The sequence below is a fragment of the Elgaria multicarinata genome, chromosome 12 (assembly GCF_023053635.1).
Source record: "Elgaria multicarinata webbii isolate HBS135686 ecotype San Diego chromosome 12, rElgMul1.1.pri, whole genome shotgun sequence".
Lineage (NCBI taxonomy): Eukaryota > Metazoa > Chordata > Lepidosauria > Squamata > Anguidae > Elgaria > Elgaria multicarinata.
This window is the reverse complement of record NC_086182.1, coordinates 3,438,472-3,462,352: the sequence shown is the minus strand read 5'-3', so window position 1 is coordinate 3,462,352 and position 23,881 is coordinate 3,438,472. Positions and strand designations below refer to the sequence as shown.

Sequence of the window (23,881 nt, the reverse complement as noted above, 5' to 3'; positions counted from 1 at the left end):
AAACTGGGATATGCTGGCATTTTTGGCCTCGCCCCCTTTGCCTTCAGTCCCGCCCATCACTGCAATGGGGCTCTGGAATTGAACTTCGTCCTAACGCTGAAAAAGTCCCCCCACTTCTGCTCTGAAGATGACGGGAGACTAACCGTTGCCCCCACAACTCTGAACCACCAAGGTGAGTGTGAATTGGGAGCCTCAAGGCAGGAAGCACAACCCTCTTCCAGGATCGAAGGGGAGGTGGGGGAACACACCCACCCAGGGACTTGCATCCAGGCTGGCAAGGCGCTAGGGCCTGACATGTGCGGTGTGCCAAGGCTGACGCGAAGCCCAGGCAACGCCAACGGACTGCCGGCTGCCCCTCTGAAAGGGATCGCCCCCAAGCAGCCCCCCAGCACAGGATGCCCCAGGCTGTTGGGCCATCAAGAAGTAAATAAACAAATCACCCAGAGGGCAAGATCTTTCCTGGAAAGAATATTTCTCTCTGCAATAAATAGATACAAAGGAACGGGGCCATAGGCAATGCTGTAGGCAGCGCTGGGCGGCTGCTAGTCCATGTCTTCCTCCTCCTGGCCAAGCAGGCTGCTTTCGCTCGTCCCACGTGGTTCTGGCACGTGGGGGTCGTACGTCCACTTGGGAAAGACCCGCTTGTAGAGGGTCATCAGCACCGTGTCCTGGGACTTCAGCTGCCCGTCAAACTGGCATTTCATGTGGCCGTGGGTCCCTGGCAGCAGAGAAGGGAAGGGGAGGGGAGTTAAGCCATTTAAACACAAAGAGAGGCCTGCCGGTTCACACATGCCCTCAAGGGCTGGCCCCACCGTAGAGAGTTTGTTGGTGAGCAATAAGGTGGACTTCACAGCATTCCTTTATGCTGTTGGTAGTCACCTAGAGACCTGTGAAGTTTGGCCTAGCCGGCAGTGCTGTAGTTAACTAAGGAGCCTTTTCACATGGTAGTAATTCACGGCTGGAGCCGTTTAAACCAGCTGGATGATGTCAGGTCCTAAAAGATGGAATAAGTTTGGCTTTCCATGGGAAAGAAGCCTCTTCTCTTCCTGTGAGCTCCTGAGCCGAGAGGGAGAAGGGAGCCTATAAAAGCAAGCAGGACCGTTTGGTCTCTGGTCTCGCTCCAAGGGGGAATACGCGCGCCACCAGCCTGCAGGGACTTTGGCCTTGGGAACAACTTCTTGGCTATCTTGGGGGCCCAGATCACGGCTGAAGAAAGCTGTGAGCTTCCTTTGCGTATTTATTCTGCATCTGTTTTCTATCCATGAACGGTCATCCTTTTGCACAAGTGGCTTAGTTTCACCTTGGTAATCAAAAGAATCTAATCTGACTGGGACCTGACAGAGCCAGGACCCCAGATCAAAGACCCCCACTTACCCAGAGGCTCCTTTATGTGCCCTCGCCGGCCCCACTTGCTCCGCAGCTCCACTGGTCTGAACCACAGCACATCCTCTGCAAGGCAAGAACAAGGCGTGAGGGGCTGCCCGGCACCTGCCGCAAGGACGCTTCCCAGCCTGGCGTGCTCATAGGGCTGCTTTGGCAACAGCAACGGCGGCCTGTTTCAACCGTCTACAGGGCTTAACCTCCTTTTCCTCACCCCCACCCCCCACTAGCAGAGTAGAGCTTTAGAACCGTGCTCTGGGAAACGGGAATTCTCAAAACGAGAAGATCCGCGGCAGAATCGCTTCCCCACCGCTATGCACCTCTCCCTGCTTTTTGTGCGCTGCCACAGGCCCAGCCCAAGGCCAAGGACAGCATGTGCATTTCCTCCAGAGTCCTTGGCAAAGGTTCCAATAGGGGAGCACGTTTCAACAGGATCCCACTTCCTGAACCTCCGTCTGGCTTAACTCAGACATCGTGGAGTTTTTGCACGACAGAACAGCCCTCCGTGGGTTAACCCACGCCAAGTCTGTGGAGTGTGTGGTCGCCATTTTGATTATGCAACCCCTACACTGGGGTGGTTGTGCGGTGAACATGGGTCATGTGAGGATTGTTTAACCCTTCCATAACCGATATTCACCAGTTCACTGGATACCCGTGCAAAGGCTGCATATTCAAGTCCAAACCAGGTCATGCATTGGTTTCTGGGAAAGGGATAGGCGGGTGGGGGGGCGTCTGCATTCTGCGCTCTGTCCTCGAGCGGCCAGCTCGCCAGCCCACAGGCAACCCTATCAGAGCAGCGTATGGGCAGGCGCTAGGCATTCCTGCTCCCTGCCCCCGCCAGAAACCGCTCTCCCAGAGACTCTCCCATCAGGCCCCGTACCTCTGTTGAAGAACATGTAGCGCACGACAGCCTGCTTGCTGAGGATCTTGAAAGGGTGGCCGCTCAGCACCACTCGCTTGATGACCAGCCTATTAGGGTTTACGCTGAGTAAGGAGCCTGTGGCCACGAGGCTGTGAGCTCCTGTCGGGAAACACAACGGGGTCAAACGTATTGGGCAGCAGGGCTCAGCTCCCCTCCCCAGGATGTGGGCAGCAACTCGGCGCCTGGCAAACGCAGGGCTCAGGCCGCTGCCCCTGCTTCTATGAGCCACCTTTCAATGGAATTATCCAAAGGGAAAAAGACCATAAAAGTGATACATTGCAAGCTGCAGCAGATGGCTGAAAAAGTAGGGGTGTGCACGGACCCCCCCGATCCGCCCCGCGGGCCGATCCAAAAATTTCAGATCAGGCCCGCTCCACTCCACGCCGCTCCGCCCATAGTCCGCTCCTCTTCGCCGCGGAGCTCCGCTCCAAATCGGAGCTCCACAGCGGAGGGGAGTGGCGCCAGGTAAGGCCCCCCTCCCTCCTTTCCCTTACCTGCAGAGCCCAGTAAGGGACCAAGAGGGAGGGGGGCCTTACCTGCGTCCGTCCGCGGTCCCTCAGCTTCTTCAATTGAGGCCGTGGCTCAACCAGGAAGTCTGGGCCGCAAGTGTGGCCCAGACTTCCTGGTTGTGCCGCGGGCTCAATTGAAGAAGCCGAGGGATCGCGGACGGATGCAGGTAAGGGAGAGGAGGGAGGGGGGGTTACTGGGCCCTGCCGCTGTCGCCGCATGGGCGACAGCGACAGGGCCCGGTAAACCCCACTTACCTTTCTTGCGGAGCTCCGGATCGAGGCGAAGGATCCGCCTTCACCTCAATCCTCTTCGCAACACTCCGCTGGCCCCCCGATCCTCTTCGCCTCCGCTTTAAGGGGAGGCGAAGCACCCCGCTCCGCTTCTAATTCGCCGGTCCGATTAGAAGCGGAGCACATCCCTATGAAAAAGCCCATTCAAGCCCACCTCTACTCTATTTTCAGTTACTCTTGACAAAAACATATCCACATGGCAACCGTGCAGTACCAACACACGCCTGTAAAGGCTTCAGCGTTGCCATCAATAAATGATGTTTTTGCCAAGAGGTGGCAGGCAGGCTATGAAGCCCCCTGGCAGGCGCTCTGGGGAGGCTGCCGCACAAGACCTGCCGCCACGGAAAAGGTTCCGCCTCTGTGCACAGAGACAGGAAGCAGAGCGTGCCGGATGAGCCAATGGGACAGGGCGGCTCAAGCAGGAAAGGTGCTCCCAGCTGCCCACTCCTTCCCCACGTGCAAGAGGCTGGTTTTTCAATCTGCTGTAGAGGAAGGGGAAGGAGGGTCAATGCTACTGGGCAGCAGATGGAAACACCAGCAGAGGGTGCAGCAGGAGCAGCGCATAGCAGGGGGAGGCCAAGCTGGGGCGACCTGCACTCCCTGGAGGGCCCGGCCCACTCCCGGACTCACCGTTGCTCTTCTGCTTGAACAGCAACACGGAAGCAGGCGGGAAAGTGATGGGGGCGTAGATGGTGGCCACCACGGCGGTGTCAGCATGCAAGAACTGCTCCAGCTTGTGCTTGTCCGCTGAAGGAGGGAAGATGCATGTTTAACCTACCCGTCTATCCTGCTCTGTTTTAAAAAAACCAGAACAGGCTATTTATTTAAAGCATTTTTATCTCGCTTTTCAGCCAAACAGGGCTCCCAGGGCGGCTGCCAAAGATCAGAAATATGACAGTCTCTGTCCTCAGGTGTCCCATTCTAAATGACATGAAAGGAAAGGGCATTCAGAGGGAGGAAGAAAAATGCAAACTCAGACACTAGCTCTTAACAGTTTAAACTATTTGTTGCTAAGCTCAAGGGACCTTCCAAAGCAGGGAGGGTGCAGAGGCTTCTCTTCCAGAGATCCTGCGCCTTGAAGGAGCCGCAGGGTTCCTTCAAGGAAAGCTCCGGTCCAAAACTGGCCACCTAAGAGGAAAAGGAGAGTCGGACTGGGAAGGGCCACCTCGTACTGTCCCCGATTTCTGGAGGCATCTGCCAGGAGCTGCCTTGTCCCACGCTCCGTCCGACCATTGGGTCCGCCTGGCTCAGGGCAGCCAACTGGTGGAGGTTCAGGCACGGGCCCTTCTGAGGCCTGCCACACCGAGCGATGCCTGCCAGAATCACACCTGGGAGCGCCGATGGGGTTCAGCACCGAGCCGTTCTCTCCCAGGCAACTGCAGGGGCCCAAGCTCGCGCCTTGGGGCACAGGACAAAACGTGCCCACCTGAACTGTGCTGAGAGTAGAGTGGGGAGGCCCGGAAGCGGCGGAATCCACAATGGACGACCACCTCCTCCTTGGACCGGATGGGCTCGCTGCTCCCCGGGTGGCGTCTCACCAGAAGGTTCAGCACAGACATCTGCAGAGCGGGAGGAAAGAGAACAAGAAGGGAGCCTGAGGCCGAGGCCTTTGCCAGCAGCACAGGCAGGCAGGCAGCACCGGGGGCCCAAACTCATGCCCAGCAAGAGGCACTCCAGAGGGCGCCATAAAGGGTCAGGCGTGGTGGTGCAATGTTGGGGGACAGCCTTTCCACGGGTCCCAAATGGCTCAGCTCCCCGAAATGCTCTTCAGACAGAAAGTAAGCGGCAGCGAGTCCCCTCCGCCCCACTCCTCCGCCCTGCCCCAATTCACCTTCTGTTCGTAGGGAAGCAACGTGAAGAGCACCAGAGGCATCCGCTGCTGCTGGAAACTCTCTATGACAGAGATGGGGACGCTGCAAACGTGAAGAGTAACGTACCATCCGACCTGTGGAAAGGGCGGATCTCGGGGTTACGGGGTGGGTGGGTGGGGGGGATGGCGACACCCCTGGAGGCACCAGCTGCCCTCGGCCGAGAGAGGCGGGGGAGAGAAACACGGCCCATCCGCCTATTTAGATGTGAGGCAAGAAAAGGGCCGCAAACCAACGGAGGAAGAGAACCCTGAAGCCCGTCTCCCACAACGCCAAGCGCAAGCTGGCTTGCTGGATCGAAGGCCCCGAGCAACCCATCACCAGAGTTTGCAGAGTTCTGTTCTGAACACAGACCGCTGCCTTAGAGCAAGCCAGGCCACCGGCCGATCTAGCTCAGCCTTCCTCACGTTGGGGCTCCTCCCAGACTTTTGGGACTTCAACTCCCGTCAGTCCAAAGTATGTGGGAGACACCAGGTTGGGAAAGGCCAGGCTAAAACGGCTGGCCTCAGGTCTTCAGCCAGATTTCCCCCAGCTCTACCGCCCAAGGTGTGTGTAAACAGCCATGGGGAGGAACCCAGAGCAATACTGCCACTGCCGCTCCTCCACCCCTGCCCCCGGCAGGCCTTGCTCTTGCAATTTCAAGCATGTCTTTGAAGCCGTGTGGACTCCTACGCTTAAATCAAAGCTTGATTTTCCAACCAGCTGAAATCTGTGCCCAAATTCTGTGTGTTCCACACACCTAGTATTGTGAAATACACTCACCCCTTCCCAGAGACCCGTGTTAAGCATGGGAAGGAATCTGCTTCTAACTAACCCACTGATGAGGTGGCACACCTAGCACACCACATGGAACCACACAGAGCTCACTCTCTGTCTCTCTCCAGCGCAATGGGCCTTGCTCCCAGCTGTTTGCCCCCAGCTGTATGCTTAGGAGAGGCTGGGGGGCAGGCAATTCCATCTCAATGGGTGGGGGCTGAGCCCCAAATCGCTTCCAAGTCCCTTTGCTGCTGCCCTGCAACTCCACAATCATTTCGCAGAACTCCTGAGAAAGAGCAGCGTTCGGAGCGAACGGCGGCGCTCAACTGACAAATCGAGCCTGGAGGCAAAGACCCACCTCGGCTCCATCGCTCTCCTCTCGCTCCAGCTGCCGGAAGATGTGTTTCCTTGTCCGGGAAAAGTCCTGGAACTGGAAGATCCGGGCATAGTCCCTGGGCAGGTTTTCTTTGGGGTCCCACGGAGATGTCCGAAAGCTTTTCAGGCCTCTGTACTTCTGGAACCTGAAGGCCACAGGGAGTCAGCTCTCCCACCTGCGTTCCAGCAGCGTTGGCCTCCTGCCTTCACCCACACCGCACCCAGCTAAGGAGGCTCTCGCCTGCCAGGCCAGTGAACTAACGGTAGCAGCAGCAGGCGCAGGTGGAAGGAGTCTCCCTTGCCACAGCCCAGCCAAACAGGCTCGCCTGAGCAGCATCAAGACCTGGCCCCACACTGGCAGCTCTAAACGTGGCAAGAAGGGGCAAACTCTGAACCCTCTCACAGCTGTCTATCTTCCTAGGCTACAAGTGGGGAGATGCTTACCGAATCCGGGCTGGCACATCCCGGGGGGTGTCAACCTCATCCGGAAACATCTCCTCCTGGCGCTCCTGCCTGTACTTCTCCAGCATCGCCTCCTCTTCCTCCATCTTCTCATCGTCCTGCTCCGCTTCCAGCAGTGCCATGGTCTCGCACTCGTCCTCCTCCCCCTCTGTGGCCAGTTCCTCCTCGCTGCTGCTCCCATCCTAGTACACAAAAAGCAGCCCAAGTGGGTCTCTAAGTGACAGAGAGCAAGGGAGCTACTGAAAAGCACCGCGCCTACGTACTCTGTTCCATAAGCCAACTTGAAGACCCATTGTTGGGTCTTTGAAGTCAAGCAAAATTCAATTAAAACCCCAAATATAGGGCAACCTAGACTGGCAGACTGAACTGCCAAGCTGGACTGAGGAAAGACAAAGCCTTCCCATCTCTCTGGATCGCAGCCTTGGCCTTTCTAACAGTGGTCATCCGTTTTGCCCTCCTCCAATGCTGCTCTCCATCAACTGGCAGCCAGAAACCCACCTCACCAGCAAAAAGCATCCCTGGTTAATGAAGATGCCAGCAGAACACGCCCCCTCCTGTGCTCTGTGAAGGTAAGAAAACACCAGGTGTCTCTTAAGGTCTCCAAGCCACAAAGTAAGAGAAACCCGACTCAGGACATGCCGGAAGACTTGGAGGGACTGGTGGCAAGCAGAAAGTCTGGCTAGTGAACCGAGCTGATGGATGTGGGCACCAATACTTCAAGCCGCCTCCCCACCCCATCACTTCCTCCACCCACCATTCCATGGACTGCTACACTTCACTTCTGCCATACCTGCACCTTATTCCTTCCCCACCTGCTCATCAGATGTCTGGCTTCTCTTTAATAACATAAGAAATGCCCTGCTGGATCAGACCCAGGGTCCATCCAGTCCAGCACCCTGTTCACACAGTGGCCAACCAGCCATTGGCCAGGGAATAACAAGGCAGGACATGGTGCAACAGCACCCTCCCGCCCATGTTCCCCAGCAACTGGTGCACACAGGCTGACTGCCTCGGATACTGGAAGTAGCACAGTTCCAGCTGCAGAGCCCTTTGGACAGCAATGGTGGCACTTTAACATCCTATACAGCAGCCTTCCCCCAACCTGGTGCCCTCCAGGTGCTTTAGACTACAACTGGGCACGCCGGCGGAGGCGGATGGGAGCTGAAGTCCCAAACACCTGGAGGTTGAGGGAAGACTGCCGTACAGCCTGTAGCCTGGCAACTTCGAAAAGGGCGCCGATTCCCTTACCTGGGAGACGGCCTCGTCCAAAAAATTCTCCTCTTCATCCTCCTCCTCGCTGCCAGTTTCCAAATCTTCCTCGTGCAGGATCCAGGCAGCCTGGTAGGCAGAGGTGCCTTTGGGGACCCTCTTGGACATCTTTCTGCTTTGCTCGAGGGATTCTGTGGGTGGGGGAAGGGATAGTGAATGCCCAGCAGAGAACCCCTCGTCCCCAAAAAGCATCCCCTTGCTCAGGCGGCTGTGGTCATGTCTTCTCTACAGCCCCAAGGAAGTGGAGCCGACCTACTTCGAGCACAGAGTTGGTGCCCACTGGAGTTGGGCTTTTTATGCCCTATTCTTAAAAGATGAGCATTCTAGACCCAAGAAGTTTGACAACTAAGAATGGTTTTATTTTGCAAAATTCATGAGAAACACAAAGTATCTGTTATTTATTTATTTATTTAAATAAATAAATGACAGATACCTACCTATTATAAAATAACAAGAAGCAGGACTGACTAGTTTAAAATGCCCGGGCAAACAAATAGGCAACTAGTGCAGATTCCTTAGGCTTGCTGTAACATGATATGCATCAGGCAACTGTTAAGATCCTAGCAGCTGCATTCTGCACAAGTTGAAGCTTCCAGGGCATCTTTTAAGGGAAGCCCCACCTGTAACGCCTCACAGTAGACCAACTGCGGCGTTACTCGAGCGTGAGCCATGGCAAAGCCAGACTACCCCTTTTGGGAACGATCGTAGCTGGTGAACCACCGCAGAGCGCTGAAGCTCGACTCAGACGATCAAAGTCAGCCCTGGGAGAAAAGCTGAAACAGAAGGCACGGCCTCAGCTTCCCTCCCTGAAAGGGACGTCATTAAAGGTGGCTGGTCCACGTCTGGACGGACCGGACCGGGCTCCTCCTCGCAGCTGTTTTGGACTGACCTTCTGCTTCCCTCAGCTCCTCTTCGGTGGGCCAGGTCTGCTCTCCATCCATGGGATCAGGGACCACTTCTGACTGCAAGGACTGCTGCTTGCTGGGATCAGCTTTGCTTAGCACCCTCGCGCCTGCCTCCATCTCATCCACTCTGCTGACCAGGGCATCCTAGGACCCAGGAGAGAGAGAAGCTGAAATACTGCCCCCTTGGGGCCAGGACAGACTCTTTCTTCCTCCAGCATTCACTGCCCTCCTCCTGCTAGCTTTCAGCCACACCCCACCAGGCAACAGAGCTCACCTGTTCCTCCATGCGCCGCGGCTGCCCTTTTGCGACTCTGGGTTTCAGTGCAAAGGGCTCTCGGGGGGCATCCACCTGACTGATCTGGAAGTCCCCGTGTCCCACAATATGCACCAAGCTGTTCACGTCCAGCCTCCGGCCCCTTACGTAGCCAGACACCTTCAGGGTCCCCACTAAGGCACCGCCTGAACTAGGCACAAATTCGGCAGCATCAGCCAGCAGGTGGGCCCGCCGGTCCCGGAACGCCAGGTGCCGCCGCTTCTGGCTGGCGAGGTGGTGCAGCAACAGTGCAGACTCCTGCGCTGTGTGGAGGGGGAAAAGCTTGGCCTCGGGAAACCGCTTTGCAACGGTTTTGCTCAGCCTTTTCCGGCAGTCAATGTGCTTCTTCAGCGGCTGGTCAGCGAGACCATGAACAGCGAGGCCTGGAGGTGGCAAAGACACGAGAAGGCTCAACAGCTGGCTGGGGCTCGGCGGGGCAGCGGAACGGCCAAGGGGGACCCGGGTGGGCTGGAGACACAAGGCCCCGGCAAGAACACAAGGGCCCTCGTAACACTGACGGCAGGCTCGCTGCCTTCCCTTCGGCCACTCCGCATCCCCTACACGAGATGGTACAAAAGCATAAGGCCACAGGGAGAGCCACGGTGTGTGTTGGGGAATTGGACCCCATGTTCATTGCATCCAGTATCCCATTTCCAAGGAAGGCCACCTACATATCTTTGAGAAGCATGCTGGGAGGGCATGAAGGCAACAGCTCAGTCCCGTTTACCCGTAAGGAACATCTGTTCTTCAGAGGTAGAAAGCCTTTGAACACACAGCACTCATGGGTATGAGCTGATGATAGTCCTCCTTCATAAATGTGTCTAATCTCCCTTTAATAAAAACATGAAGCCATCCGGCTTGTGCTTTTCTCTGTGCAATAACCGGGCTTGCTACTGGCCATCAAAAGCGGTTTATTCTCCGGTGCTTTGTCCTGGTTACGGAGACTGGCCCACCCAGCCCTGTTCCTGCCTTCCGAGTATGGGGCTATTCTGCTATAAGGGATTCAACAAAGCACACACTTTCTGGCTAGCACAGCTGCTGCTCTCTATGGCACACTCACCATAGCTGGGGAGCCCCTGTGCAAAGATGCAGGAGAGGCAGTCATCGCCCGCAGCATCCCAGCCTTCAACAGGATCCAGCACAAACAGGAGGGTGTCCGCAACCTTGGCAAGGTCCAACGCGGTGTGGAGGTTCCCTGGATGGCGAGAATCACGTGGCTGAGCTTGGGGCTGAGCCTTCTGCGAGAGTGGAGCCCGTGCGCAAAGGCATTGCTATGGTTATATTTATTTGTTTGTTCGTATCCCGCCTTTTGCCCAATACTGGGCCTCAAGGCGGCCTTATAAAATTTAAAACATACATATTTTAAAACCTATGAAAAATATATATTCAAAAGTTAAATATATTACGATTTTAAAACACTAAACATTTAAAATACATGACAATTTTAAAGCCCTTAGAACAGATGGAGGCCCAGATTATCTGCCAAAGGCTTGCCAGAACAAAGAAGTTTTTGCCTGCTTCCAAAAGCCCATCAAGGAGGGAGCCTTTATATATATATATATTAACACAAATTAAAATACATCAACATAAACAATCAATCAAAGAAAGAAACAAAACAAAACAAAGCTCAACTGTTAACATTTGTAATTTGTCAATATTCATAATCAAACAATACAATACAGTTGCTCCCCTTCACCCTTTGAGATCTATTCCTGCTTCCAAAATCTCATTACTTCTTCTGGTGGTGATTTTCCACTTCCCTTAGAGAACACATATACCAGGAACTGTTTCCAAGTTCCCTCAAATTCATTCGTATTTGTTATGCCTCTTCTTACTTTAATATTACATGTCAATTTATCATTAATGGCAATATCCCAGATTTCTTTATACCATTCTTCAATACGATAATCTCCCTGAACCTTCCAGTTCCTAAATATGATTAATCTCGCTGCTGTCAGCAAATTTGTTATCAATTCTTTAGTTTCTTTATTACACTTTAAATCTCCATATAGTGATAGTAATGCCACACTGGGTGTCTCATCAATCTTCATTCCAATAATTTCTTTTATCTCATTAAACACCATTTCCCACAATTTTTGTACATATTTGCATTCCCACCACATATGTAAATACATTCCTTTCCCCCCACAACCTCTCCAACAATTTGCTGAATACAGCTTATTTATTTTATTTAATCCCACTGGGGTTAGATACCACCTCCATATAATTTTATAATAATTTTCTTTAATTCTCACCGACATGTTTCTCAACACTCTTTGTCTCCATATTCCCTCCCAACTCTGTTGCCCTATCTGTACCATCAAATCTGTTTCCCAAACCATCTTTCCCATATTCAAGGAGGGAGCCTTACCCGTATCAGCCACGACAAAACGCCACTGCAGTTTGGACCGGGGGCAGAGCAAGGCAAAACCCGGTGGGCCCATCTCAGTTTGGCACACGGTGGAGGCCTCGGCACTCTGAAACAGGCTCAAGGCGCTCTGTACAACGACATTAGCGTGCAGCGGCACGATCGCCACCAGGTGCGGCGGCCCATCCTTGCGCCCCAAGTTCCTCTTCTCTTCCAGCACCTGTGACCACAAAGAGCAAAAATGGCTCCGTGTTTTCCTTGCCTTGCAGCAGCAGCAGGTAGCATAAGCCTCTCCCCACCCAGCTTCACGTGGACTCACCACGTCCTTGTGCTGCCTGCGGAGCTGCAAGGCTCGGTGTTTGCGGTCCAACTTGGCCAAGTTGCGGTGCTTCTGTTGGCTGAGGGTCTTGACAGAGATCCGGCCTGGAGAAAGAAAACGGCCCTTGATGCACGCTGTACCTTATATATGCAGCACGATGCAGGGAACTCCCTTTCAAAGTCATCCTCAGAGTACACACACACATATACAGCATAACCCATCGTTACTATATTCCCATCAACTCAGATAACTAATGCAAGTGTCAATGGATACAGTAACAATGGCTATATATTACTCCCAGTTACACCAGTTGCTGGGGGTCATCAACCAGAGAGTGCTACAGCACTTGTAGGCTTCTCATAAGCATCTGGTTGGCCGCTGTGGGAACAGAACACTGGGCTGGATAGGACTTTGGATAGAACCCTAAATGGCTTTGGGACAGGTTATCTGAAGGATCACCACCTCCCATATGTACCTGCATGAAACCTGGGATCATCTTCAGGGATCCTTCTCCATGAGCCTAGAGATGAGAAGGCCCGGCAAAAATGGAAAAAAAACACCCAGGTTTTTCCTGAAGCCTTTTTTTGTTTGTTTCCCCCCCCAAAAATTGAAAAAATGGATTATGGGATGTTTTACTTTAGCAAGATAAATACAATGTTTAAGACAAGGTGTTCGGATATTTACTTCTCCAAATGATTTCTAAAAACTATGTAAACTATCAGATTATTACATTTCTGTGCACCGAGGACAAGCAAGTCCTAGGTTGCAACCCGAGACTAATGCAAGAGCAAGATGCATTTTTGCCTCTAGGGGGCAGCACTGCCATTGAAGCAGAGACTGGAGGTGACAGGAAATAAGTCTGATTAAATTCCATGCATATTCATTGAGTCTTGGTTTCCCCCTTTTCTCAGTTCTTTTTATGGGAATGGGGGCTTTATGTCCGCTTGACACTGTGGAGGACTAGCAGAGACATAAATAATTTCCTTTGTTACTAACATTGGTGATTTCTTCTGTTGTTGTTTTTAAATTGTTCTTTGCCTGCTCCTCATAAACTGGCAAAACCAAAGAGGTTTCTTACAGTTCAGGTGTTCCTAACAGTTCAGGAGCTTGTAGCTCTATTTGTTACCACATTTTTAAATTTTTTTTTTTAAAAGATTAAATTAAATTTGTAATAATTGTTTGAATACACTGTACTTTTAATATACCAAATGTAATATTTTTATGCCAAACCAACTTGGAAATAATTACATTTTATGTTCCTAAAGTAACAAAGTGACTTTCGATCTGTAAAAAGTGCTAATATTGCATAATTTCTATTTTTCTGAAAAATTCTGTTTTTTTCTGGGAAAAAACATTCCCCCCATGCCCCTGTGGCTTCAAAATTTCCAGACATTTTACATCTCTACATGAGCCCCTGCCAAAGAAAGTATGTCTACCAGGAAGAGGGCCTTTTCTGCTGTGGCACCCTGCCTGTGGATGAACTCCCTACAGAATTATTATTTTATTATTATTTATTGCATTTATTATGTACATTGATGGTGCTATATAAATAATAATAATTTATTATACCACCCCATAGCCAATGCTCTCTGGGCAGTTTACAAAGATTAAAAGATTGGACATTAAAAATAAATATTCAAAGTTCAAAACCATAAAAATATAAAAACAGCTAACATTTAAAACAATTTTAAAACTCTCAGCCAGGCTAAAGACAGTTAACATATATTGTTAAATGCCTGGGAGAAGAGAAAAGTCTTGACCTGGTGCCGAAAAGATAACAACCTTGGCGCCAGGTGAGCCTCGTCGGGGAGATCATTCCATAATTGGGCGGGGGCACCACCGAGAAGGCCCTCTCCCTTGTTGCCATCCTCCGAGCTTCCCTCGGAGTAGGCACCCAGAGGAAGACCTTAGATGCTGAACGTAGCGTTCGGGTAGGTTCGTGTCAGGAGAGGCATTCCATCAGGTGTTACGTTCCCAAGCCATGTAAGGTTTTATAGGTTAAAACCAGCACCTTGAATTGGGCTCTGAAATGTACAGGCAGCCAGTGCAATCAGGCCAGAGTCAGTCTTATATGTTAAAACCTTCTGGTCCTTGTTATCAATCTGGCCTCTGCATTTTGCATCAGCTGCAGCTTCTGAACTGTCTTCAAAGGCAGCCCCATGTAGAGTGCTTTGCAGTAATCTAACTTGGAGGTTACCAGAGCATAGACAACTGAAGCCAGATTATCCCTATCCAGGTTGGGGCGTAGGTGGGCCACCAACTGAAGTTGGTAGAAGGCACTCGGTGTCACCGAGGCCACCTGAGCCTCAAGTGACAGAGATGGTTCTAGCAGAACCCCCAAGTTACGAACTTGCTACTTCATGGGGAGTGTAACCCCATCCAGAACAGGTTGAACGCCCACTATCCGGTCAGCAGAACCACCCACTAACAGCATCTCAGTCTTATCTGAATTGAGTTTCAGTTTATTAGCCCTCATCCAGTCCATTGTCGCAGCCAGGCACAGGTTCAGCCCATCCACAGCCTCACCAGGTGAAGATGGGAAGAAGTAGAGCTGTGTATCATCACCATACTGATGACAGTGCACTCCGGATGACCGCACTCAACGGTTTCATGTAGATGTTGAACAGCATGGGGAACAAGACAGACCTCTGTGGAACCCCATACTGGAGAATCCATGGGGCTGAGCAATGTCCCCTGAGCACCACCTTCTGGGAGCACCAAGTAGGAGCAGAACCACTGCAATGCAATGCCTCCCACTCCCAACTCAGTTGGTCGTCTCAGAAGGATACCATGGTCGATGGTAGTGAAAGCCACTGAGAGATCAAGGAGAATCAACAGAGTCACACTCCCCGTCTTTCTCCCGACATAGGTCATCACGCAGGGCGACCCAGGCTGTTTCCGTACCAAACCCAGGCCTGAAGTTTGCCTGGCACCTACACTGTACTTTTTTCGTTGCCAGGTGAAGACCTTTCTTATTTTCCCAGTATTTTACATCTTTATTCCAACAAGCCTTTCTTTAACATCAGCCTTGGATTTCTGGTTTGTTTGTTTTTGCTTCTTTTTAAATTTTGTTTTAACTGTTTTATTCTGTTTTTATTTTCATTTTACCTTGTACACCGCTCCGAAATTTTTCAATGGGGAGCGGTATATAAATATTCTAAATAAAATAAATAAATAAATATTATCTCGGCTGTTTTAAATCTCTGCATTGCTGCTCAGTTTTATTCTCGTTGTACTTTTATATTGTGGTTTTACGCTTCCGTATTTTATATTTTATTTATTTATTGCATTTTTATACTGCCCAATAGCCAAAGCTCCCTGGGCGGTTCACAAAATTTAAAACCATATTTTATGTTGCACCTTATATGGCTTTAAGTTTTGTGAACCACCAGAGAGCTTCAGCTATTGGGCAGTGTAAAAATGAAATAAATATTTTCTTCTTAAGGTGCCTTCTCCTATCGGAGAAAAAAGCTATGACTCTTGCATTCTTAACTAACAAGAAAAAGGCTTCTCTTTCTCTCTAAAGTAGATTACTGAAACCAGAGGCCTTGTGGGGGGGGGGAGAGACTGGGAGTGGATGAGACAAGGAGGTTAAGGCCAGGGCCGGTGCTACCATAGAGGCCACTCAGGCCTCTAAGAGGGGCGCTGGGCACAGCACTCAGGCGCGTTGGCTGTGAGCAGGGCCAGCCCGAGGATTCAGCTGGGCCTGGGCAGGCGAGATGGCGCCCCGCGCCCGCCCAGCTGAAGTGAAGCCAGGGACACTAGGGTGGGGCGGCTCCACGTTCGGACTTTCAGAACGCGCCTGGATGAGACAGAGAGAGAGAGAGAGAATGTATGGGTGAATGGGGTGCATGGGGTCTTTGAGTGAGTGAATGCATGTGTTCATGCGTGTGTTTGTTTTGAGTCAGTGATGCTGAGTGTGTGCATGTGAGTTGGGTGGGGGGATGATTTGGAGGTGATATTCCTATTAAATAATGCATTTTAGACCCATAGACGTTCTTTTCCAATTTGTTTGCTATAATTGGCATGACGTATTTCTTGCACTTAAAATAATAAATTTAGCAGTTTCAAGTTTTGTGCTTATTTTTTCCAGGAAACATGTTCTTGAAAATCAAAGTTGGCATTTTTTGGGGGGTGGGGGGGTGGCGTGAAAGTAGCTCACCTTGCCTAGGGCGCAAAATAGTCTGGCACCGGCCTTGGTTAAGGCTACTGGTGGCTACTAGTCAAGACGGAGTGTGATTAGCCCCAGATTCAGACGCGGTTTGGCTCTGCAAATCCAGCTGCTGGGGAACACGCGTGCGGCGGCTGCTGCACACGTGTCCTACTTGTGGGCTGAGTTCCGACGACACGCTAATGCTCGGGAAGGGGGGCAATAGGAACAGAACGGGGAACAACCGTTTTTTAGCGTGCCGTCCGACCCCGAGGGCGCGAGGCTGGGGAAGGCCGCCCTGCGCCTTCCTGAAACGGCGAGGAAGGGATCATTCCGGGCGGGGGGATGGGAGGACCAGGGCTCTCCCCATTTGCATGGATCTGCATACGACGCCCCAACATGCCCCGCGGGTCTCACCGCCCTGCCTCCGCTTGCTGTTCCCGCCGTGCCTCCCGGCCTTATGCGGCTTGTTCTGCTGCTTCAGGGCCCCGGGCCGGTGGGCGCCTCCCGCTTCCTTCGCCATGGCCACGCGCGCAGATGCTCCCTACGAGTGCCCGTACGCCTGCTTCCGGGGCGGAAGTGACGCTTCTGCGCTTCCGGGGTATAAGAGAAGGCTAGACGTTCTTGTTTTCCGGGCGGCGTAGGCCACTCTATACCTTCCATCTCTATGGCCAGTCCCTCCGTCTTCCAGCCCGGCACGGCGGCGGCGCATGCGTGTTGAGTCGCTCACCTGCGGCCGGGGGCGGAGGGCAACGGATTATGGCGTGTGTTGCTGCGGCGCATGCGCTTTAGCTGTCTCGCTGGCGGCGGCGATCATGGCGGCGGCCGTTATACGCCGTTGACTGACTGACTGCAGGGTGGCTCCTTCTCTTGGCGTCTGCCGGGCTTTGCAACCCGGCTGAGGCCCCATGAAGAGGACGCGCCGCCACCTCCGCCGCCGCAGGGGACAGCAGCCGAGCGGCCATGGGCCTGTTGAGCAGCCGGGCGTGGGGAGCTCGGGGGGCGGCGGCGGCGGCGGCGGCGGCCTCGGGCAGAGAAGGGCAGGCGGCGGCAGGGGCGGCCGGAGGGCCGAGGGGCGGCCGCGGCGGGGCTGCCAAGAGGAAGCGGGACGGCCTGGGCGAGAGCCCGAGCGACAGCGACACTGAGGAGGAGGAGGAGGAGGAGGAGAGCGAGCGCGAGGAGCGGCTGCTCAACACCCCCAGGAGGTACGGAGCGCGCCGCGCAGCAACTCCCCCCGCCTGGCGCCCGTCAGGCTCGTCGGACGACAACTCCCATCACCCCCAACCCACGCTGAGGGCGCCCGGTGGAGAAAGGCGTTGTTGGCAGGCAGGGAGCGATAAGCCCGAGTTTCCCTAAACGACCCGATTTGGGGCTTAACGGGGTTCACGTCTCCGGCTTGGCCGGGCTGTTCCCTGGCTGACTTCGGGGCACCGCCTGGGCCGGTTTGCAGGACCCTGCTGGCTCATCATGGGTGGCTTGTTTAACCCAGGGTGTGAGCAGCCGCTGCTATGCATCCCCGGAATGTGGCGCTTGGAGGAGGGTGCACTGTGTCCGGCGAACCTGGCCAACGTGTGATTCGAGGATTAGGAAACCTTCGCATCACCCAGCTACTACTTGAGGGTTGTTTAACCCTCGAATAGCCCACCCTAACTGGGTTCGCATGACATAGCCCAAATCCCAATCCAGGATTGCTTATTCAAATTGGCCCGAAGCGGGTGGCTCAGCAGAACCCACAGTTAGGGCTACAATTGAGTGTGTGGGAGATGCTCTTTGGTTTCCTCCCTGATCTCCTCTGCCCTCCATTGTGCTTGGGCTTTTCGGTGTTTCCGCTGCTCTTAAAGCCTTGTCTCAAATTCAGATGACACGTGAAGCAACAGTTGATTACAATGTATCTCCTATTACCTCCACACACACACCCTGTTGATTAGTGTGTCGTCCGAACTCAGCCACATTTTCTCCATGGGTGAAGGGACTTTGATGGGGCTAGATCCTTTTTCGTACAGAGGAGCATTACCCATGTACATATGTATACAGAGCCCTTTCTCACCCTGTCCACATGCACAGATGGCAAGGTGGGGAATCAGTTACCTAGGGAGGTTGTGGGCTCTCCCACACTAGAGGCATTCAAGAGGCAGCTGGACAAGCATCTGTCGGGGATGCTTTAGGGTGGATTCCTGCATTGAGCAGGGGGTTGGACTAGATGGCCTTGTAGGCCCCTTCCAACTCTGCTATTCTATGATTCTATGATTGCACGGCTGGCCCATACAACCCCACAAGCCCCCTCACTCTCACAGTCTCTCAATGTGTGTGCAGCTTTTAAAGGATTACGCATAATTCAGTAGGTGTGGCTGGTCTACAGAATGTCACTTTTGAAAACAGAGTGAGTAATATTTGGCCAGATTTGTTTGGGAGTAGTGGCTACTCCTTGGAGGATTATCATAAGGATAACTCTGATAATGGATGGAAAGTGCTCTGAACTTCAAAAACATTGTGCAAGTGCCTGTTACGGATGGTGTTACAGACTGCTGGAGGGCAGCATGTATGAAGCTCATGGCAAGCAGGGCTGTAAATTTATTTTATTTATTTATTTATTACATTTATATACCGCCCCACAGCCGAAGCTCTCTGGGCGGTTTACCCGCTGTCTCAGGGTAAAAATGAACTTTACCCTGAGACAGCGGAGAGCCGTGCCTCTTAAAGCAGACGCTGACGGTTTAGATGCCTTCCCCAAACTGGTGCCCTCCGGATGTTTTGGATTTCAACTTCCATCAGCTCTAGCCAGCATGGCTTGTGGTCAAAATTGTTGGGAGTTGTAGTCCATAAATGTTTGCATGGCACTGACTGTGCCAGATGTCACTTTTCTGGGGTTTTTTTAGAGGGTCACAAACAGTTTTAGGATTGTTTAAGCCAGGCATGGGGAACTTTTGGCCCGTGGGCTGAATACAACTTGTGGGGGTTCCTGATCTGATCTGCCAAGCTTCTTTCCCAGGCAACTACCCCTTTTCCTTAGGCCCAGCTCTGAGAATGGGAAAGGGCTTATCTACAACATATATCAGGCCGGGGAAGAGCTTATATGCAGTCTGCTGTAGATTGGAGGTCAGCCCTTCTTTTCCCCTGCTCCACGCAAAGAGAAGTTCTCCTCTCAGTCCTGGGACAGAGCTGATTCCCCCTTCAGCTGATCTCCATGGGGTGTGTGTGTGTGTGAAAATGTGTGGCTCCACCCATTGTTGGCATTTGGCATCAGAGCCTAGCGCGAATTTGACCCTCAAGCTGAAAATGGTTCCCAACCCCAGATTTAAACCCATAACGAAGCATGTGGCTGGGACAATTGTGAAATTTGAAAACCAAGTTTGGAACTGTTGAGGTCTAGCAAGAATAGAGGAAAAAGCTGTCAAAGATTTCAGCGAGATGCTTGTCCAACAAACTTTCAAAAGGTTACATTTTTATTTGCTTTTTTTCTTAATCCAGGAAAAAGCTAAAAAGTACTTCCAAATATATTTATCAGACTCTGTTTCTGAATGGTGAAAATAGTGATATTAAGATTTGTGCCCTGGGAGAAGAATGGAACTTGCACAAGATATACTTATGCCAGGTAAGAATAAATTATTTTTTCCAGAGAAATCTTCGGCAACAATTCTAAGCATAAGGGCAGAGTTGGGCAGACTTCATGCTTGCTTGCGCAGTCTCGTTTTTTACTAGAATCCTGAACCTGAGCCTGGTGCAAAATAATAATAATACTTAGAATTAAGTCATTTTGAGCCCAGAATTTTGTTTTGAGTACCAGAACTGAATAAAAGTTATAATCCTTCCACACAGAAATCCTCATCTCATTACTCCAGTCTTTCTTCTTTTCAGCAGTATAAATTAGAAGTCAGAAATCCTTACCAATATACTACAAATCACTAGTAGCTGCAGATTTAACTTTTGCCCATTCCTGTTCTTGGGGGTAGAATCATAGAATCATAGAATAGCAGAGTTGGAAGGGGCCTACAAGGCCATCGAGTCCAACCCCCTGCTCAATGCAGGAATCCACCCTAAAGCATCCCTGACAGATGGTTGTCCAGCTGCCTCTTGAATGCCTCTAGTGTGGGAGAGCCCACAACCTCCCTAGGTAGCTGATTCCACTGTCGCACTGCTCTAACAGTCAGGAAGTTTTTCCTGATGTCCAGCCGGAATCTGGCTTCCTTTAACTTGAGCCCGTTATTCCGTGTCCTGCACTCTGGGAGAATCGAGAAGAGATCCTGGCCCTCCTCTGTGTGACAACCTTTTAAGTATTTGAAGAGTGCTATCATGTCTCCCCTCAATCTTCTCTTCTCCAGGCTAAACATGCCCAGTTCTTTCAGTCTCTCTTCATAGGGCTTTGTTTCTAGACCTCTGATCATCCTGGTTGCCCTCTTCTGAACACGCTCCAGCTTGTCTGCGTCCTTCTTGAATTGTGGAGCCCAGAACTGGACGCAATACTCTAGATGAGGCCTAACCAGGGCCGAATAGAGAGGAACCAGTACCTCACGTGATTTGGAAGCTATACTTCTATTAATGCAGCCCAAAATAGCATTTGCCTTTCTTGCAGCCATATCGCACTGTTGGCTCATATTCAGCTTGTGATCTACAACAATTCCAAGATCTTTCTCATTTGTAGTATTGCTGAGCCAAGTGTCCCCCATCTTGTAACTGTGCATTTGGTTTCTATTCCCTAAATGTAGAACTTGGCATTTATCCCTATTAAATTTCATTCTGTTGTTTTCAGCCCAGCACTCCAGCCTATCAAGATCACTTTGAAGTTTGTTTCTGTCTTCCAGGGTATTAGCTATCCCACCCAATTTGGTGTCATCTGCAAATTTGATCAGCGTTCCCTGCACCTCCTCGTCCAAATCATTAATAAAAATGTTGAAGAGCACTGGGCCCAGGACTGAGCCCTGCGGCACCCCACTCGTTGCCTCTCCCCAGTTTGAGAAGGTTCCATTGATAAGTACTCTTTGAGTCCGATTCTGTAGCCAACTGTGGATCCACCTAATAGTTGTTCCATCTAGCCCACTTTTAGCTAGTTTGTTAATCAGAATGTCATGTGGTACTTTGTCAAAAGCTTTGCTGAAGTCAAGATATATGACATCCACAGCATTCCCACAGTCCACAAGGGAGGTTATCCTATCAAAAAATGAGATCAAATTAGTCTGACAGGATTTGTTCCTGACAAATCCATGTTGGCTTCTAGTAATCACTGCATTGATTTCAAGGTGTTTACAGATTGACTTCTTTATAATCTGCTCCAGAATTTTCCCAGGGATGGATGTCAGGCTGACTGGTCTGTAGTTCCCAGGTTCCTCCTTTTTGCCCTTTTTGAAGATAGGGACAACGTTAGCCCTCCTCCAGTCGTCCGGCACCTCACCTGTCTTCCATGATTTTGCAAAGATAATAGACAAAGGTTCTGAGAGTTCTTCCGCTAGCTCCTTCATTACTCTTGGATGCAGTTCATCGGGCCCTGGGGATTTGAACTCATTCAAGGAAATTAGGTGTTCTTTGACCATTTGTTTATCAATCTCAAACTGCAATCCTGCCCCCTCAACTTCTGCTTCACTTTTTCCAGGGGGGTCATAGATCCGCTTTTGGGAGAAGACAGAGGCAAAGTAGGAATTGAGCACTTCAGCCTTTTGTTTGTCGTCTGTTATCAATTTGCCATCCTCATTAAGCAATAGGGTAAATCCTATTGCACTCTTATGGAACTTATTTCTGAGTGAGCATGCATTGGATTGTGCTGTCAGACAGTTCCTCTTTATTTTTTTGCTTCTAACCGTTTTCAAAATGTTAACACCACTTTTCTTTAAAGAGCAGCAATAAAGAATATACGTACTGCTTTTGATTTAGCATTTAAACTAATTTAAATCATTTGGCATATAAATATGTGAAAAACCCTGCAGTGGTGCCGTTGGAAGATGCGTACACCTAAACAGTATTAATCATAGATGCTTGCACATGATGCACACACAAATGTATGTACATGGCCAAAGACGTGTCTGTAGTTGTCATACTTACCCCAGCCATATGTACCCCAACCTACGAAATGCCCACAAGTCTGTTTCTGTATGATTAAAAGTTGCAAACATCATGTCTCCGGTATGTGCATCTTCTGGTTTGGTACTTAGATGTCTGATTGGCTATCATGTTTTATCATATGCTTGTGGTTGATTTCCTCCCCTTCTACATTTGGGGAATTGGAAACATTTTCATCTTCATCCCCTAGGGATGATTCAGCCCAAGCCACATGATTTCCAGCTTCTGTCAGCATTCACTCATGGTTCAGTTTAAAAGCTTGCTGTGCCGCCAGCAGTCTGGTTCCATTTTGGTTTGTGGACCCATCTCTCTTGTACAGACCTGGCTTTGTCCAAAAATGTTCCCCTGTGCTTTACAAACTCATCCTCCCTAGACTGGTGTTCCCTAGTGCCTAACAAACCCATCCTCCCTAGACAAAGCTGAAGACTGAGACTCTTCAGCTTTGCCTGTCTAGCGGGCCCTGCTTATGGAACAAGTAGCATTCCAGAGAAAGCCACCTTGGTAGTTCTGAATTTCAACTTCCTATTTAGCAACCTAAATTTGGCTTCCAGGACTTCACAACTACATTTCTCAAAAATGATATCGACATGGACTACAACCACTGACTCTACCCCAGCACTATCCACAAAGCTATCTAGACAGTGTGTGATATCCACAACCTTTGTACCAGGCAGGCAACTTACCATGTGGTCTACATGCACATCACAAACCCAGCTACTGATTGAAACTCCCATTACCACAACACATACACCCCTCCTGCCGGAGGCACATCCTTGACGCAAGAGGATATTTGCTCATCTTCCAAGGGATGGGTACCTTCTAAGGGATAATTTCCCTCTTCTTCAGAATGATGCCCTCCTTCCCCAAGACACCCATTCTCTGTGACAGCAGAGAAGCTGTCACCCAAGGAGTGGGACACTTATTGGGTCCCTGTAGGTCTCATCCACAAGCATCTCTTAGCTTCTCCAGGTCAGCAACTTTGGCTTCAAGGGGAAGAATTTGTTCCTTGATAGCCAGGAGCTAATTACACTGAGCACCACCCACGATTTCTATCCAGCTGGTGGACAGTCATAGATCTGGAACTCAGTGCAATACACTGGATAGCTTCCCACCTGCTGGCTTTCTACCTTCATAACTGTGTTTTGTTATTATTGGGTTTGTTTACCTGGAAAACTAAGTTTTCACCGAAACTACGGGAGAAATGTATTGTTATTCATTTATATTTATAGTTAGTTACTATTTATAGTTCGTTACTATGATTGCGTCCAGTTCTGGGCTCTACAATTCAAGAAGGACGCAGACAAGCAGGAGCGTGTTCAGAGGAGGGCCACGAGGATGGTCAGGGGGTCTGGAAACAAAGCCCTATGAAGAGAGACTGAAAGAACTGGGCAGGTTTAGCCTGGAGAAGAGAAGATTGTGGGGAGACATGAAAGCACTCTTCAAATACTTAAAAGGTTGTCACACAGAGGAGGGCCAGGATCTCTTCTCGATCCTCCCAGAGTGCAGGACATGGAATAACGGGCTCAAGTTACAGGAAGCCAGATTCCAGCTGGACACCAGGAAAAACTTCCTGACTGTTAGAGCAGTACGACAATGAAATCAGTTATCTAGAGAGGTTGTAGGCTCTCCCACACTAGAGGCATTCAAGAGGCAGCTGGACAGCCATCTGTCAGGGATGCTTTAGGGTGGATTCCTGCATTGAGCAGGGGGTTGGACTCGATGGCCTTGTAGGCCCCTTCCAACTCTGCTATTCTATGATTCTATGAAAAGGGAGGAAAGAGCCCTGGCTTCTTCACCCTCTTGCTATACTTACATCGGTGCGTTACCAGCTTGTGTGCTGACACTTTTTCACTGGGACATTTTGCCAGTGGGCTCCTCACATTCAAAGAGCTGGCTCCCTCGCAAGCCTCTCTCCTTATATTACTCTTGCTAGCTTGGCCCCACAG

The 23,881-nt window shown here is 50.9% G+C and overlaps 2 protein-coding genes across 3 annotated transcripts in view; one reads left to right on the top strand and one right to left on the bottom strand.

Moving 5' to 3' along the window:
- Positions 1-455: 455 nt before the first annotated feature.
- Positions 456-16,444, bottom strand: TSR1 (TSR1 ribosome maturation factor). Its single transcript, XM_063139526.1, has 15 exons — positions 16,305-16,444; positions 11,738-11,841; positions 11,422-11,638; positions 10,111-10,245; positions 9,012-9,433; positions 8,722-8,881; positions 7,812-7,963; positions 6,546-6,745; positions 6,085-6,247; positions 4,934-5,047; positions 4,529-4,661; positions 3,733-3,849; positions 2,261-2,401; positions 1,375-1,449; positions 456-718 (listed from the first exon to the last, which is right to left on the bottom strand). Exons 1-15 carry the CDS (start codon positions 16,408-16,410, stop codon positions 543-545), a joined length of 2,415 nt encoding a protein of 804 aa, XP_062995596.1. The 5' UTR covers positions 16,411-16,444; the 3' UTR covers positions 456-542.
- A 536-nt stretch (positions 16,445-16,980) lies between these two features.
- Positions 16,981-23,881, top strand: part of GMCL1 (germ cell-less 1, spermatogenesis associated) — a 28,077-nt gene continuing 21,176 nt past the window's right edge. The window contains exons 1-2 of one of the 2 annotated variants that reach the window (XM_063138972.1): positions 16,981-17,092; positions 19,356-19,479. The gene's annotated coding sequence lies outside the window, so the exon portion shown is untranslated. The remainder of the gene's footprint in view (positions 17,093-19,355; positions 19,480-23,881) is intronic. The other variant, XM_063138971.1, reaches the window with a different exon arrangement.

Bases quoted from the DNA above. Each gene is read 5' to 3' on its own strand.
- TSR1 (XM_063139526.1), bottom strand. From the start codon at position 16,410: ATGGCGAAGGAAGCGGGAGGCGCCCACCGGCCCGGGGCCCTGAAGCAG. The intron at 8,882-9,011 runs GTGAGCTCTGTT...CCTGGGTCCTAG, and splicing joins CGCGGCGCATGGAGGAACAG to GATGCCCTGGTCAGCAGAGT. The intron at 5,048-6,084 runs GTGGGTCTTTGC...CCCTTTCCACAG, and splicing joins AGGAGAGCGATGGAGCCGAG to GTCGGATGGTACGTTACTCT.